Raw genomic sequence first — 17,076 nt, forward strand, 5'->3', positions numbered from 1 at the left:
GAACATGTTAATGATGGAGGAGAGGAACATGTTAATGATGGAGGAGAGGAACATGTTAATGATGGAGGAGAGGAACATGTTAATGATGGAGGAGAGGAACATGTTAATGATGTTAATGATGGAGGAGAGGAACATGTTAATGATGGAGGAGGGGAACATGTTAATGATGGAGGAGAGGAACATGTTAATGATGGAGGAGAGGAACATGTTAATGATGGAGGAGGGGAACATGTTAATGATGGAGGAGAGGAACATGTTAATGATGGAGGAGGGGAACATGTTAATGATGGAGGAGAGGAACATGTTAATGATGGAGGAGGGGAACATGTTAATGATGGAGGAGAGGAACATGTTAATGATGGAGGAGAGGAACATGTTAATGATGGAGGAGAGGAACATGTTAATGATGGAGGAGAGGAACATGTTAATGATGGAGGAGAGGAACATGTTAATGATGGAGGAGAGGAACATGTTAATGATGGAGGAGAGGAACATGTTAATGATGGAGGAGAGGAACATGTTAATGATGGAGGAGAGGAACATGTTAATGATGGAGGAGAGGAACATGTTAATGATGGAGGAGGGGAACATGTTAATGATGGAGGAGAGGAACATGTTAATGATGGAGGAGAGGAACATGTTAATGATGGAGGAGGGGAACATGTTAATGATGGAGGAGAGGAACATGTTAATGATGGAGGAGAGGAACATGTTAATGATGGAGGAGGGGAACATGTTAATGATGGAGGAGGGGAACATGTTAATGATGGAGGAGAGGAACATGTTAATGATGGAGGAGAGGAACATGTTAATGATGGAGGAGGGGAACATGTTAATGATGGAGGGGAGGAACATGTTAATGATGGAGGAGAGGAACATGTTAATGATGGAGGAGAGGAACATGTTAATGATGGAGGAGAAGAACATGTTAATGATGGAGGAGAAGAACATGTTAATGATGGAGGAGAGGAACATGTTAATGATGGAGGAGGGGAACATGTTAATGATGGAGGAGAGGAACATGTTAATGATGGAGGAGAGGAACATGTTAATGATGGAGGAGAGGAAATGTTAATGATGGAGGAGAGGAACATGTTAATGATGGAGGAGGGGAACATGTTAATGATGGAGGAGAGGAACATGTTAATGATGGAGGAGAGGAACATGTTAATGATGGAGGAGAGGAACATGTTAATGATGGAGGAGAGGAACATGTTAATGATGGAGGAGGGGAACATGTTAATGATGGAGGAGGGGAACATGTTAATGATGGAGGAGAGGAACATGTTAATGATGGAGGAGGGAACATGTTAATGATGGAGGAGAGGAACATGTTAATGATGGAGGAGAGGAACATGTTAATGATGGAGGAGGGGAACATGTTAATGATGGAGGAGAGGAACATGTTAATGATGGAGGAGAGGAACATGTTAATGATGGAGGAGGGGAACATGTTAATGATGGAGGAGAGGAACATGTTAATGATGGAGGAGAGGAACATGTTAATGATGGAGGAGGAGAGGAACATGTTAATGATGGAGGAGAGGAACATGTTAATGATGGAGGAGAGGAACATGTTAATGATGGAGGAGAGGAACATGTTAATGATGGAGGAGAGGAACATGTTAATGATGGAGGAGAGGAACATGTTAATGATGGAGGAGAGGAACATGTTAATGATGGAGGAGAGGAACATGTTAATGATGGAGGAGAGGAACATGTTAATGATGGAGGAGAGGAACATGTTAATGATGGAGGAGAGGAACATGTTAATGATGGAGGAGGGGAACATGTTAATGATGGAGGAGAGGAACATGTTAATGATGGAGGAGAGGAACATGTTAATGATGGAGGAGAGGAACATGTTAATGATGTTAATGATGGAGGGGAACATGTTAATGATGGAGGAGAGGAACATGTTAATGATGGAGGAGAGGAACATGTTAATGATGGAGGAGAGGAACATGTTAATGATGGAGGAGAGGAACATGTTAATGATGGAGGAGGGGAACATGTTAATGATGGAGGAGAGGAACATGTTAATGATGGAGGAGAGGAACATGTTAATGATGGAGGAGAGGAACATGTTAATGATGGAGGAGAGGAACATGTTAATGATGGAGGAGGGGAACATGTTAATGATGGAGGAGAGGAACATGTTAATGATGGAGGAGAATAACATGTTAATGATGGAGGAGAGGAACATGTTAATGATGGAGGAGAGGAACATGTTAATGATGGAGGAGGGGAACATGTTAATGATGGAGGAGAGGAACATGTTAATGATGGAGGAGAGGAACATGTTAATGATGGAGGAGAGGAACATGTTAATGATGGAGGAGAGGAACATGTTAATGATGGAGGAGAGGACATACAGAGAACACAGAAGAGAGGAATCTGTGGAATGAGGGTTTGAAGGGCTGGGTGTAATCCTGCAGGGGTGTGTTGGGTTGTGATGGGGTTGGGTGTGTTGGTTGTGTTGGGTTGGGTGTGTTGGTTGTGTTGGGTGTGGGGTGTGTTGGGTGTGTTGTGTTGGGTGTGTTGGGGTTGTGTTGGGTTGTGTGTTGGGTGTGTGTGTGGGTGTGTTGGGTTGGTTTGTGTTGGGTGTGTTGGTTGTGTTGGGTTGTGTTGGGTTGTGTTGGTTGTGTTGTGTTGGGTTGTGTTGGTTGTGTTGGTTGTGTTGGGTGTGTTGGGTCGTGTTGGTTGTGTTCGGTGTGTTGGTTGTGGAATGAGGGTTTGAAGGGCTGGCAGTGTAATCCGTGTTGGTTGTGCGGTGTGTTGGTTGTGGAATGAGGGTTTGAAGGGCTGGAGGTAATCCTGCAGGGTAGAGGGGGGTACTGTACTCCTTCATACCATACTCCCTTCATACCATAGGGTTCTGTTCACCCTTCATACCATAGGGTTCTGTTCACCCTTCATACCATAGGGTTCTGTTCACCCTTCATACCATAGGGTTCTAGGGTTCTTCACCCTTCATACCATAGGGTTCTGTTCACACCCTTCATACCATAGGGTTCTCCCTTTCATACCCTTCATACCATAGGGTTCTGTTCACCCTTCATCTACTCCCTTCATACCATAGGGTTCTGTTCATCCTTCATACCTAGGGTTCTCATCCTTCATACCATAGGGTTCTGTTCACCCTTCATACCATAGGGTTCTGTTCACCCTTCATACCATAGGGTTCTGTTCACCCTTCATACCATAGGGTTCTGTTCATCCTTCATACCATAGGGTTCTGTTCATCCTTCATACCATAGGGTTCTGTTCACCCTTCATACCATAGGGTTCTGTTCACTCTACTCCCTTCATACCATAGGGTTCTGTTCACTCTACTCCCTTCATACCATAGGGTTCTGTTCCCCCTACTCCCTTCATACCATAGGGTTCTGTTCACTCTACTCCCTTCATACCATAGGGTTCTGTTCACTCTACTCGCTTCATACCATAGGGTTCTGTTCACCCTTCATACCATAGGGTTCTGTTCACTCTACTCCCTTCATACCATAGGGTTCTGTTCACTCTACCCTTCATACCATAGGGTTCTGTTCACTCTACTCCCTTCATACCATAGGGTTCTGTTCTACCCCTCTACTCCCTTCATACCATAGGGTTCTGTTCCTCTACTCCCTTCATACCATAGGGTTCTGTTCACTCTACTCCCTTCATACCATAGGGTTCTGTTCATCCTTCATACCATAGGGTTCTGTTCACCCTTCATACCATAGGGTTCTGTTCACCCTTCATACCATAGGGTTCTGTTCATACCATAGGGTTCTACTCCCTTCATACCATAGGGTTCTGTTCACCCTTCATACCATAGGGTTCTGTTCACTCTACTCCCTTCATACCATAGGGTTCTGTTCACTCTACTCCCTTCATACCATAGGGTTCTGTTCACTCCTTCTCTACTACCCTTCATACCATAGGGTTCTGTTCCTCTACTCCCTTCATACCATAGGGTTCTGTTCCCCTACTCCCTTCATACCATAGGGTTCTGTTCATACCATAGGGTTCTGTTCCTCCTCCCTTTCACTCTACTCCCTTCATACCATAGGGTTCTGTTCCCCCTACTCCCTTCATACCATAGGGTTCTGTTCACTCTACTCCCTTCATACCATAGGGTTCTGTTCACCCTTCATACCTAGGGTTCTCCCTTCATACCATAGGGTTCTGTTCACTCTACTCCCTTCATACCATAGGGTTCTGTTCACTCCCTTCATACCATAGGGTTCTGTTCACTCTTCATACCATAGGGTTCTCCCTTCATACCATAGGGTTCTGTTCACCCTTCATACCATAGGGTTCTACTACTCCCTTCATACCATAGGGTTCTGTTCACTCTACTCCCTTCATACCATAGGGTTCTGTTCACTCTACTCCCTTCATACCATAGGTTCTGTTCTGTTCACCCTTCATACCATAGGGTTCTGTTCACTCTACTCCCTTCATACCATAGGGTTCTGTTTCACATACCATAGGGTTCTGTTCCCTTCATACCATAGGGTTCTGTTCACCCTTCATACCATAGGGTTCTGTTCACCCTTCATACCATAGGGTTCTGTTCTACCCTTCATACCATAGGGTTCTGTTCACTCTACTCCCTTCATACCATAGGGTTCTGTTCCCCCTACTCCCTTCATACCATAGGGTTCTGTTCACTCTACTCCCTTCATACCATAGGGTTCTGTTCACCCTTCATACCATAGGGTTCTGTTCACCCTTCATACCATAGGGTTCTGTTCACTCTACTCCCTTCATACCATAGGGTTCTGTTCACTCTACTCCCTTCATACCATAGGGTTCTGTTCACCCTTCATACCATAGGGTTCTGTTCACCCTTCATACCATAGGGTTCTGTTCACCCTTCATACCATAGGGTTCTGTTCACTCATAGGTTCTCCCTTCATACCATAGGGTTCTGTTCACTCTACTCCCTTCATACCATAGGGTTCTGTTCACCTCTACTCCCTTCATACCATAGGGTTCTGTTCACCCTTCATACCATAGGGTTCTGTTCACCCTTCATACCATAGGGTTCTGTTCACTCCCTTCATACTCCCTTCATACCATAGGGTTCTGTTCACTCTACTCCCTTCATACCATAGGGTTCTGTTCACTCCCTTCATACATAGGGTCCTGTTCATATCATAGGGTTCTGTTCACCCTTCATATCATAGGGTTCTGTTCACCCTTCATACCATAGGGTTCTGTTCACTACTCCCTTCTCATAGGGTTCTCCCTTCATACCATAGGGTTCTGTTCACTCTACTCCCTTCATACCATAGGGTTCTGTTCACTCTACTCCCTTCATACCATAGGGTTCTGTTCACTCTACTCCCTTCATACCATAGGGTTCTTCATACTCCCTTCCATAGGGTTCTGTTCACTCTACTCCCTTCATACCATAGGGTTCTGTTCACTCTACTCCCTTCATACCACTCCCTTCATACCATAGGGTTCTGTTCACTCTACTCCCTTCATACCATAGGGTTCTGTTCACTCTACTCCCTTCATATCATAGGGTTCTGTTCACTCTACTCCCTTCATACCGTTCATAGGGTTCTGTTCACTCCCTCTACTCCCTTCATATCGTAGGGTTCTGGTCATGACTAGTGCACTATATAGAGGACAGGGTGTCATTAGGGACTCAGTCCAGGAGACTGTCTGTAGAGAATAAGGGGGCCAGTTGTTCATTGGGAAACTGCTCTGTAGCCAAGCAGATGGCTGACCGGGTTGGAAACACCAAGTTTGAACATTCCTGGATATTTATGACCTGTTATACACACACACACACACACACACACACACACACACACACACACACACACACACACACACACACACACACACACACTCATGAACATACAGACATGCATTGTGTTTGCCATTCCAACTCTACTATAAGTTATTGATTCCAACTCTACCACTTAGAGAAATATATGCTTTACATCATTCAAATGACTGGATCATTAAACAGACAGTTCTGTTCTCCCTGTGAGACCCAGTTCTGTTCTCCCTGTGAGACCCTGTTCTGTTCTCCCTGTGAGACCCAGTTCTGTTCTCCCTGTGTGACCCAGTTCTGTTCTCCCTGTGAGACCCAGTTCTGTTCTCCCTGTGTGACCCAGTTCTCCCTGTGTGACCCAGTTCTGTTCTCCCTGTGAGACCCAGTTCTGTTCTCCCTGTGAGGCCCATTTCTGTTCTCCCTGTGTGACCCAGTTCTGTTCTCCCTGTGAGACCCAGTTCTGTTCTCCCTGTGTGACCCAGTTCTCCCTGTGTGACCCAGTTCTGTTCTCCCTGTGAGACCCAGTTCTGTTCTCCCTGTGAGACCCAGTTCTCCCTGTGTGACCCAGTTCTGTTCTCCCTGTGAGACCCAGTTCTGTTCTCCCTTGTGACCCCTGTGTGGCCCATTTCTGTTCTCCCTGTGTGACCCAGTTCTGTTCTCCCTGTGTGACCCAGTTCTGTTCTCCCTGTGTGACCCAGTTCTCCCTTTTTTTCTCCCTGTGTGACCCAGTTCTGTTCTCCCTGTGTGACCCAGTTCTGTTCTCCCTGTGTGACCCAGTTCTGTTCTCCCTGTGTGACCCATTTCTGTTCTCCCTGTGAGACACAGTTCTGTTCTCCCTGTGAGACCCAGTTCTCCCTGTGTGACCCAGTTCTCCCTGTGTGACCCAGTTCTGTTCTCCCTGTGAGACCCAGTTCTCCCTGTGTGACCCAGTTCTGTTCTCCCTGTGAGACCCAGACACAGCATTGTATCATCTCTGCCCATCTACATTGGTCTACATTGGTCTAGTCTCTGTGTTCCCTCTGTGAGTTGCTGACACCATTCTGCACGCAGGTACACACACTCATACCCACACACACATACACACACTCACACTCATACCCCCACACACTCTCATACACACCCACACACACATACCCAGCTCCTCTAACAACAACTAGTGGTACAGACTGGACTGGACTGGGGCAATGTCTGGACTGGACTACACTGGACTGGGGACATAGACTGGACTGGGGAAATGTCTAGACTGGACTGGATTGGACTAGACTGGACTGGATTGGACTAGACTGGACTTTGTCTGAGCTGGACTGGGGGAATGTCTGGACTGGATTGGACTAGACTGGACTTTGTCTGAGCTGGACTGGGGGAATGCCTGGACTGGACTTGACTGGACTGAGCTGGACTGGGGGAATGTCTGGACTGGACTGGACTAGACTGGACTAGACTTGACTGGGGTAATGTCTGGATTGGACTTGGCTGAGCTGGACTAAACTGAACTGGACTGGGCTGGGCAAATGTCTGGACTGGACTAGACTGGACTGGGCTGAGCTAGATTGGACTAGACTAGACTGGGCTGGACTGGACTGGACTGGGCTGGGCTGAGCTAGACTGGACTAGACTAGACTGGACTGGACTGGACTGGACTGGGCTGAGCTAGACTGGACTAGACTAGACTGGACTGGACTGGGCTCTTCTCTCTACACTGCAGCATATTCTATGTCCCCAGTTAGATCTGATACTGTGGGTTTTGTCTGTGTCTGGACATTTTGCCTGCTGGGCCTGTGTGTGTGTGTGTGTGTGTGTGTGTGTGTGTGTGTGTGTGTGTGTGTGTGTGTCTGTGTGTGCGTGTGTGTGTGTGTACTTGTCCTAAGCACACACCCTCCTGTAGTCTTGAGTGATCAGGTGCTATAACAGGTATGGGTTGGCCCCACTCAGCCCTGTTCCACTCAGCCCTGTTCTACTCAGCCCTGTTCCACTCAGCCCTGTTCCACTCAGCCTTGTTCCACTCAGCCCTGTTCCACTGTTCCACTCAGCCCTGTTCCACTCAGCCTTGTTCCACTCAGCCCTGTTCCACTGTTCCACTCAGCCCTGTTCCACTCAGCCCTGTTCCACTCAGCCCTGTTCTACTCAGCCCTGTTCCACTGTTCCACTCAGCCCTGTTCCACTGTTCCACTCAGCCCTGTTCCACTCAGCCCTGTTCCACTGTTCCACTCAGCCCTGTTCCACTCAGCCCTGTTCCACTCAGCCCTGTGTTCCACTCAGCCCTGTTCTACTCAGCCCTGTTCCACTGTTCCACTCAGCCCTGTTCCACTGTTCCACTCAGCCCTGTTCCACTCAGCCCTGTTCCACTGTTCCACTCAGCCCTGTTCCACTCAGCCCTGTTCCACTCAGCCTTGTTCCACTCAGCCCTGTTCCACTGTTCCACTCAGCCCTGTTCCACTCAGCCCTGTTCCACTCAGCCCTGTTCCACTCAGCCCTGTTCCACTCAGCCCTGTTCCACTGTTCCACTCAGCCCTGTTCCACTCAGCCCTGTTCCACTCAGCCCTGTTCCACTCAGCCCTGTTCCACTGTTCCACTCAGCCCTGTTCCACTCAGCCCTGTTCCACTCAGCCCTGTTCCACTCAGCCCTGTTCCACTGTTCCACTCATCCCTGTTCCACTGTTCCACTCAGCCCTGTTCCACTTAGCCCTGTTACTCTCAGCCCTGTTCCACTGTTCCACTTCATATCACCTTGTTCCTCTGTAATGGGCTTTGGAGGAGCACCAGACCTCTCCTCTCAATTACATTCAATTCAAGGGGCTTTATTGACATGGGAAACATGTGTTAACATTACCAAAGCAAGTGAGGTAGAAAGTAAACAAAAGTGAAATAAACAATAACAATGAACAGTAAACATTACACTCACAGAAGTTGCAAAAGAATAAAGACATTTCAAATGTCATATTATATATATACAGTGTTGTAATGATGTACAAATGGTTAAAGTACCAAAGAGAAAATAAATAAGCATAAATATGGGTTGTATTTACAATGGTGTTTGTTCTTCACTGGTTGCCCTTTTCTTGTGGCAACAGGTCACATCATGCTGCTGTGATGTCACACTGTGGTATTTCACCCAGTAGATATGGGAGTTTATCAACATTGGGTTTGTTTTGTAATTCTTTGTGGGTCTGTGTAATCTGAGGGAAATATGTCTCTCTAATATGGTCATACATTTGGCAGGAGGTTAGGAAGTGCAGCTCAGTTTCCACCTCATTTTGTGGGCAGTGGGCACTTCTCTTGAGAGCCAGGTCTGCCTACGGCAGCCTTTCTCAATAGCAAGGCTATGTTCGCTCCCTCTGTCCCCTGTATCTCTCCAGGCAGGTGTTAGGACTAGTGTGGTCTGTATGTTATCTAACTGTCCTCTCCCTGTATCTCTCCAGACAGGTGTTAGGACTAGTGTAGTCTGTATGTTATCTAACTGTCCTCTCCCCTGTATCTCTCCAGACAGGTGTTAGGACTAGTGTGGTCTGTATGTTATCTAACTGTCCTCTCCCCTGTATCTCTCCAGACAGGTGTTAGGACTAGTGTGGTCTGTATGTTATCTAACTGTCCTCTCCCCTGTATCTCTCCAGACAGGTGTTAGGACTAGTGTGGTCTGTATGTTATCTAACTGTCCTCTCCCCTGTATCTCTCCAGACAGGTGTTAGGACTAGTGTAGTCTGTATGTTATCTAACTGTCCTCTCCCCTGTATCTCTCCAGACAGGTGTTAGGACTAGTGTGGTCTGTATGTTATCTAACTGTCCTCTCCCCTGTATCTCTCCAGACAGGTGTTAGGACTAGTGTGGTCTGTATGTTATCTAACTGTCCTCTCCCTGTATCTCTCCAGACAGGTGTTAGGACTAGTGTAGTCTGTATGTTATCTAACTGTCCTCTCCCCTGTATCTCTCCAGACAGGTGTTAGGACTAGTGTAGTCTGTATGTTATCTAACTGTCCTCTCCCCTGTATCTCTCCAGACAGGTGTTAGGACTAGTGTAGTCTGTATGTTATCTAACTGTCCTCTCCCCTGTATCTCTCCAGACAGGTGTTAGGACTAGTGTAGTCTGTATGTTATCTAACTGTCCTCTCCCCTGTATCTCTCCAGACAGGTGTTAGGACTAGTGTAGTCTGTATGTTATCTAACTGTCCTCTCCCCTGTATCTCTCCAGACAGGTGTTAGGACTAGTGTAGTCTGTATGTTATCTAACTGTCCTCTCCCCTGTATCTCTCCAGACAGGTGTTAGGACTAGTGTAGTCTGTATGTTATCTAACTGTCTAACTCTCCCCTGTATCTCTCCAGACAGGTGTTAGGACTAGTGTAGTCTGTATGTTATCTAACTGTCCTCTCCCCTGTATCTCTCCAGACAGGTGTTAGGACTAGTGTAGTCTGTATGTTATCTAACTGTCCTCTCCCCTGTATCTCTCCAGACAGGTGTTAGGACTAGTGTAGTCTGTATGTTATCTAACTGTCCTCTCCCTGTATCTCTCCAGACAGGTGTTAGGACTAGTGTAGTCTGTATGTTATCTAACTGTCCTCTCCCCTGTATCTCTCCAGACAGGTGTTAGGACTAGTGTAGTCTGTATGTTATCTAACTGTCCTCTCCCCTGTATCTCTCCAGACAGGTGTTAGGACTAGTGTAGTCTGTATGTTATCTAACTGTCCTCTCCCTGTATCTCTCCAGACAGGTGTTAGGACTAGTGTAGTCTGTATGTTATCTAACTGTCCTCTCCCTGTATCTCTCCAGACAGGTGTTAGGACTAGTGTAGTCTGTATGTTATCTAACTGTCCTCTCCCCTGTATCTCTCCAGACAGGTGTTAGGACTAGTGTAGTCTGTATGTTATCTAACTGTCCTCTCCCCTGTATCTCTCCAGACAGGTGTTAGGACTAGTGTAGTCTGTATGTTATCTAACTGTCCTCTCCCTGTATCTCTCCAGACAGGTGTTAGGACTAGTGTAGTCTGTATGTTATCTAACTGTCCTCTCCCCTGTATCTCTCCAGACAGGTGTTAGGACTAGTGTAGTCTGTATGTTATCTAACTGTCCTCTCCCCTGTATCTCTCCAGACAGGTGTTAGGACTAGTGTAGTCTGTATGTTATCTAACTGTCCTCTCCCTGTATCTCTCCAGACAGGTGTTAGGACTAGTGTAGTCTGTATGTTATCTAACTGTCCTCTCCCTGTATCTCTCCAGACAGGTGTTAGGACTAGTGTAGTCTGTATGTTATCTAACTGTCCTCTCCCTGTATCTCTCCAGACAGGTGTTAGGACTAGTGTAGTCTGTATGTTATCTAACTGTCCTCTCCCTGTATCTCTCCAGACAGGTGTTAGGACTAGTGTAGTCTGTATGTTATCTAACTGTCCTCTCCCTGTATCTCTCCAGACAGGTGTTAGGACTAGTGTAGTCTGTATGTTATCTAACTGTCCTCTCCCCTGTATCTCTCCAGACAGGTGTTAGGACTAGTGTAGTCTGTATGTTATCTAACTGTCCTCTCCCCTGTATCTCTCCAGACAGGTGTTAGGACTAGTGTAGTCTGTATGTTATCTAACTGTCCTCTCCCTGTATCTCTCCAGACAGGTGTTAGGACTAGTGTAGTCTGTATGTTATCTAACTGTCCTCTCCCTGTATCTCTCCAGACAGGTGTTAGGACTAGTGTAGTCTGTATGTTATCTAACTGTCCTCTCCCCTGTATCTCTCCAGACAGGTGTTAGGACTAGTGTGGTCTGTATGTTATCTAACTGTCCTCTCCCTGTATCTCTCCAGACAGGTGTTAGGACTAGTGTGGTCTGTATGTTATCTAACTGTCCTCTCCCCTGTATCTCTCCAGACAGGTGTTAGGACTAGTGTGGTCTGTATGTTATCTAACTGTCCTCTCCCTGTATCTCTCCAGACAGGTGTTAGGACTAGTGTGGTCTGTATGTTATCTAACTGTCCTCTCCCTGTATCTCTCCAGACAGGTGTTAGGACTAGTGTAGTCTGTATGTTATCTAACTGTCCTCTCCCCTGTATCTCTCCAGACAGGTGTTAGGACTAGTGAAGTCTGTATGTTATCTAACTGTCCTCTCCCCTGTATCTCTCCAGACAGGTGTTAGGACTAGTGTAGTCTGTATGTTATCTAACTGTCCTCTAGCCCCCTGTATCTCTCCAGACAGGTGTTAGGACTAGTGTAGTCTGTATGTTATCTAACTGTCTCTCCCCTGTATCTCTCCAGACAGGTGTTAGGACTAGTGTAGTCTGTATGTTATCTAACTGTCCTCTCCCCTGTATCTCTCCAGACAGGTGTTAGGACTAGTGTAGTCTGTATGTTATCTAACTGTCCTCTCCCTGTATCTCCAGACAGGTGTTAGGACTAGTGTAGTCTGTATGTTATCTAACTGTCCTCTCCCTGTATCTCTCCAGACAGGTGTTAGGACTAGTGTAGTCTGTATGTTATCTAACTGTCCTCTCCCCTGTATCTCTCCAGACAGGTGTTAGGAGTAGTGTAGTCTGTATGTTATCTAACTGTCCTCTCCCTGTATCTCTCCAGACAGGTGTTAGGACTAGTGTAGTCTGTATGTTATCTAACTGTCCTCTCCCCTGTATCTCTCCAGACAGGTGTTAGGACTAGTGTAGTCTGTATGTTATCTAACTGTCCTCTCCCTGTATCTCTCCAGACAGGTGTTAGGACTAGTGTAGTCTGTATGTTATCTAACTGTCCTCTCCCTGTATCTCTCCAGACAGGTGTTAGGACTAGTGTAGTCTGTATGTTATCTAACTGTCCTCTCCCCTGTATCTCTCCAGACAGGTGTTAGGACTAGTGTAGTCTGTATGTTATCTAACTGTCCTCTCCCCTGTATCTCTCCAGACAGGTGTTAGGACTAGTGTGGTCTGTATGTTATCTAACTGTCCTCTCCCCTGTATCTCTCCAGACAGGTGTTAGGACTAGTGTAGTCTGTATGTTATCTAACTGTCCTCTCCCCTGTATCTCTCCAGACAGGTGTTAGGACTAGTGTAGTCTGTATGTTATCTAACTGTCCTCTCCCCTGTATCTCTCCAGACAGGTGAAGGACCAGACTAAGACGGTGGCCCACCTGAAACATAAGGAGCAGGTGGAGAAGAGTAAGAACGCCCAGCTGGTGCAGGAGGTCAGGAAGAGAGAGGACAACCTCAATGAGAGCTCTCAACACGTCAAGGTGAGAGAGGTGTTTCTCTTGTTCCACTCTCCACTCTATGTCTGATGATGTGTGAAGGCTGTGTACACTCTGTCCCCATAGGACAACCCTTTTTGGTTCTAGGTAGAACCATTTGTGTGTGTGTGTGTGTCCACAGAGGGTCCTACGTGGAACACAAAAGGGTTCTACGTGGAACCAGATAGTCATTTGTTTCTAAGAGTGTAGAGGCCTCATTGTAGAACAAACATTTCTTTCTCCTCCCCCTCTCTCTCATTTTCTCCATCATTATTTTTCTGTTTCTCGTTCTCTCACTCTCTCTGTCCTCTCCGTCCTCTCTTTCCTATTTGTCCTCTCTGTCCTCTCCATCCTCTCTGTCCTCTCTCTCCTTTCTGTCCTCTCTGTCCTCTCTTTCCTATTTGTCCTCTCTGTCCTCTCCGTCCTCTCTTTCCTATTTGTCCTCTCTGTCCTCTCCGTCCTCTCTTTCCTATTTGTCCTCTCTGTCCTCTCCGTCCTCTCTTTCCTATTTGTCCTCTCTGTCCTCTCCGTCCTCTCTTTCCTATTTGTCCTCTCTGTCCTCTCCGTCCTCTCTGTCCTCTCTGTCCTCTCCATCATCTCTGTCCTCTCTGTCCTCTCCGTCCTCTCTGTCCTCTCTTTCCTATTTGTCCTCTCTGTCCTCTCCGTCCTCTCTGTCCTCTCTTCTCTGTCCTTTGAAGCCTGCTCTGGTTCCTCATTTGAGAATATCTGCGATTCCTCTCAGGTAAAATGGGCGAATCAGGTTCCTGCTCCCAAACCGCCCTCACCTCCCCCGCTCCTACTCCCTCCACCACTCCCATGACCTCCTTTCCGTTCCCACATTGTGGTTTTTGGGCGGATGGATAAAGGGATGGAGGGAGGTTTAGACGGAAGGGTGGAGGGACAGAGTGGGCTGCGTTGGTAGGAGAAATTCAACTGTCCGTAACCGGTCAGGTTGTTATAGAGGGGAAGGAATTTACAAGATGTAAAAATATGTATTGACATTAACCTATGAACCAGAACCTTCTAGAGCCCACTAGAAACCAGAACCTTCTAGAGCCCATTAGAAACCAGAACCTTCTAGAGCCCACTAGAAACCAGAACCTTCTAGAGCCCACTAGAAACCAGAACCTTCTAGAGCCACTAGAAACCAGAACCTTCTAGAGCCCACTAGAAACCAGAACCTTCTAGAGCCCACTAGAAACCAGAACCTTCTAGAGCCCACTAGAAACCAGAACCTTCTAGAGCCCACTAGAAACCAGAACCTTCTAGAGCCCACTAGAAACCAGAACCTTCTAGAGCCCACTAGAAACCAGCAAAACCAGAACCTTCTAGAGCCCACTAGAAACCAGCGAAACCAGAACCTTATAGAGCCCACTAGAAACCAGCGAAAAACCAGAGCCCCTTAAACCAGAACCCAGAGCCCACTAGAAACCAGCGAAACCAGAACCTTCTAGAGCCCACTAGAAACCAGCAAAACCAGAACCTTCTAGAGCCCACTAGAAACCAGCGAAACCAGAACCTTCTAGAGCCCACTAGAAACCAGAACCTTCTAGAGCCCACTAGAAACCAGCAAAACCAGAACCTTCTAGAGCCCACTAGAAACCAGTGAAACCAGAACCTCATAGAGCCCATTAGAAACCAGCAAAACCAGAACCTTCTAGAGCCCACTAGAAACCAGCGAAACCAGAACCTTCTAGAAACCAGAGCCCACTAGAAACCCAGCGAAACCAGAACCTTATAGAGCCCATTAGAAACCAGCGAAACCAGAACCTTCTAGAGCCCACTAGAAACCAGCGAAACCAGAACCTTATAGAGCCCATTAGAAACCAGCGAAACCAGAACCTTATAGAGCCCATTAGAAACCAGCGAAACCAGAACCTTCTAGAGCCCACTAGAAACCAGCGAAACCAGAACCTTCTAAAGCCCATTAGAAACTAGTGAAACCAGAACCTTCTAGAGCCCACTAGAACCCAGAACCTTCTAGAGCCCATAAGAAACCAGTGAAACCAGAACCTTCTAGAGCCCACTAGAAACCAGCGAAACCAGAACCCAGAACAGTACAGCTAAAGAAACACACACACACCCTCGTTGAACATCACAGACACTTTAGTTTGACCCGGTCTGACCATGGTGGGTGGAGGGGGTACAGGGTGGAAACTGGGCCCACCGTCTCATTAGTGGTCTGAGAGAAACTTTAATACAGTGATAATCCCTGGTGTTAGCTAGGTAGTGTGTATGTTGTACCCTTCAGTCCATCTCTCCAGGTAGTGTGTGTGTGTGTGTGTGTGTGTGTGTGTGTGTGTGTGTGTGTGTGTGTGTGTGTGTGTGTGTGTGTGTGTGTGTGTGTGTGTGTGTGTGTGTGTGTGTGTGTGTGTTGTGTGTACCCTTCAGTCCATCTCTCCAGGTTGTGTTACAGTATAAAGCTCCACCAGAGGATAGTTAGTTTATTTCTGCGCCAACAAATAGCACGCTATCTCCTTTATAGTGCACTAGTTTGTACCAGTCCCCCTAGGCACTATAGGGTGCCATTAGGGACGCACATGGAACACAGGCTGTTATTATTCATGAGTTGTCATTGGGACAACCCCCACGTTGCTGTGGTTTCACTGTTTTCTCAGTCTGTCTTTCTCTCATGTTCTGTCTCAAGCCTCTATCCGTCCTCTGTTCTGGGTTTCCTTTCTGTTGTTATTGCTCATTGGGTTGGATGTCGGATAGGCCTTTCCATCCTGGTCAATGACGTTCAGTTGTGTGTGTGTGTGTGTGTGTGTGTGTGCTTGCTCAGCGTTGGTTCACATGCTGTGGTTAGAGTGAACCTCTCCTGTCTCCCCCTCTCTCCCCCGCCTCCCCCGTTTCCTCCTGTCTCCCCCAGCCTCCCCTGTCTCCTCCTCTCCCTCCTGTCTCCCCTGTCTCTCCCAGCCTCCCTCTGTCTCTCCCCTGTCTCTCTCCTGTCTCTCCCCTGTCTGCTCCCAGCCTCCACCTGTCACTTCCTGTCTCTCCCTGTCTCTCCCCGTCTCTCCCCTGTCTCTCTCCTGTCTCTCCCCTGTCTCTCCCCTGTCTCTCTCCTGTCTCTCTCCTGTCTCTCCCCCGTCTCTCTCCTGTCTCTCCCCCCGTCTCTCCTGTCTCTCTCCTGTCTCTCCCCTGTCTCTCTCCGTCTCTCCCTGTCTCTCCCTGTCTCTCCCCGTCTCTCCCCTGTCTCTCTCCTGTCTCTCTCCTGTCTCTCCCTGTCTCTCTCCCGTCTCTCTCCTGTCTCTCCCCTGTCTCTCTCCGTCTCTCTCCTGTCTCTCCTGTCTCTCTCGTCTCGTCTCCCTGTCTTTCCTCCGTCTCTCTCCTGTCTCTCCCTGTCTCTCCCCTGTCTCTCCCCTGTCTTTCTCCGTCTCTCTGCTGTCTCTCCCTGTCTTTCTCCGTCTCTCCTGTCTCTCTCCCTGTCTCTCCTGTCTCTCCCTGTCTTTCTCCGTCTCTCTGCTGTCTCTCCCTGTCTTTTTCTCCGTCTCTCTCCTGTCTCTCCCTGTCTCTCTCTCCGTCTCTCCCTGTCTCTCCTGTCTTTCTCCGTCTCTCTCCTGTCTCTCCCCTGTCTTTCTCCGTCTCTCTCCTGTCTCTCCCTGTCTCTCCCCTGTCTTTCTCCGTCTCTCTGCTGTCTCTCCCCTGTCTCTCCCTGTCTTTCTCCGTCTCTCTCCTGTCTCTCCCCTGTCTCTCCCCGTCTCTCCTGTCTCTCCCCTGTCTCTCTCAGTCTCTCCTCTGTCTCTCCCCTGTCTCTCCCTGTCTCTCCCCTGTCTCTCCCCTGTCTCCCCTGTCTCTCCCCTGTCTCCCCGTCTCTCTCCGTCTCTCCCCTGTCTCTCCCCTGTCTCTCTCCTGTCTCTCCCTGTCTCTCTCCTGTCTCTCCCTGTCTGTCTCTCCCCTGTCTCTCCTGTCTCTCCCTGTCTCTCCCTGTCTCTCTCCGTCTCTCCCCTGTCTTTCTCCGTCTCTCCCTGTCTCTCCCCTGTCTCTCCCCTCTCTCTCTCCGTCTCTCCCCTGTCTCTCCTGTCCTCTGTCTTTCCCCCGTCTCTCCTGTCTTTCTCTGTCTCTCCCTGTCTCTCCCTGTCTCTCCCTGTCTCTCTCCTGTCTCTCTCCTGTC

General features: G+C 47.8%; 1 protein-coding gene across 8 annotated transcripts in view; it reads left to right on the plus strand.

Moving 5' to 3' along the window:
* The window catches only part of LOC112242229 (ELKS/Rab6-interacting/CAST family member 1), a 238,353-nt gene extending 225,065 nt beyond the window's left edge, over positions 1 to 13,288 (plus strand). For 3 of the 8 annotated variants that reach the window (XM_042318526.1, XM_042318532.1, XM_042318530.1), the window contains exon 16: positions 12,836 to 13,285. In XM_042318526.1, coding sequence (XP_042174460.1) covers positions 12,836 to 13,016 — 181 coding nt within the window. In that variant the 3' untranslated portion in view covers positions 13,017 to 13,285. Of the gene's footprint in view, positions 1 to 12,835 lie in introns of all 8 variants that reach the window. The other 5 variants (XM_042318528.1, XM_042318529.1, XM_042318527.1 and 2 more) reach the window with 4 other exon arrangements.
* The last annotated feature ends 3,788 nt before the right edge of the window (positions 13,289 to 17,076 follow it).

Source organism: Oncorhynchus tshawytscha, unplaced genomic scaffold (assembly GCF_018296145.1).
Source record: "Oncorhynchus tshawytscha isolate Ot180627B unplaced genomic scaffold, Otsh_v2.0 Un_contig_1952_pilon_pilon, whole genome shotgun sequence".
NCBI classification, from domain to species: domain Eukaryota; kingdom Metazoa; phylum Chordata; class Actinopteri; order Salmoniformes; family Salmonidae; genus Oncorhynchus; species Oncorhynchus tshawytscha.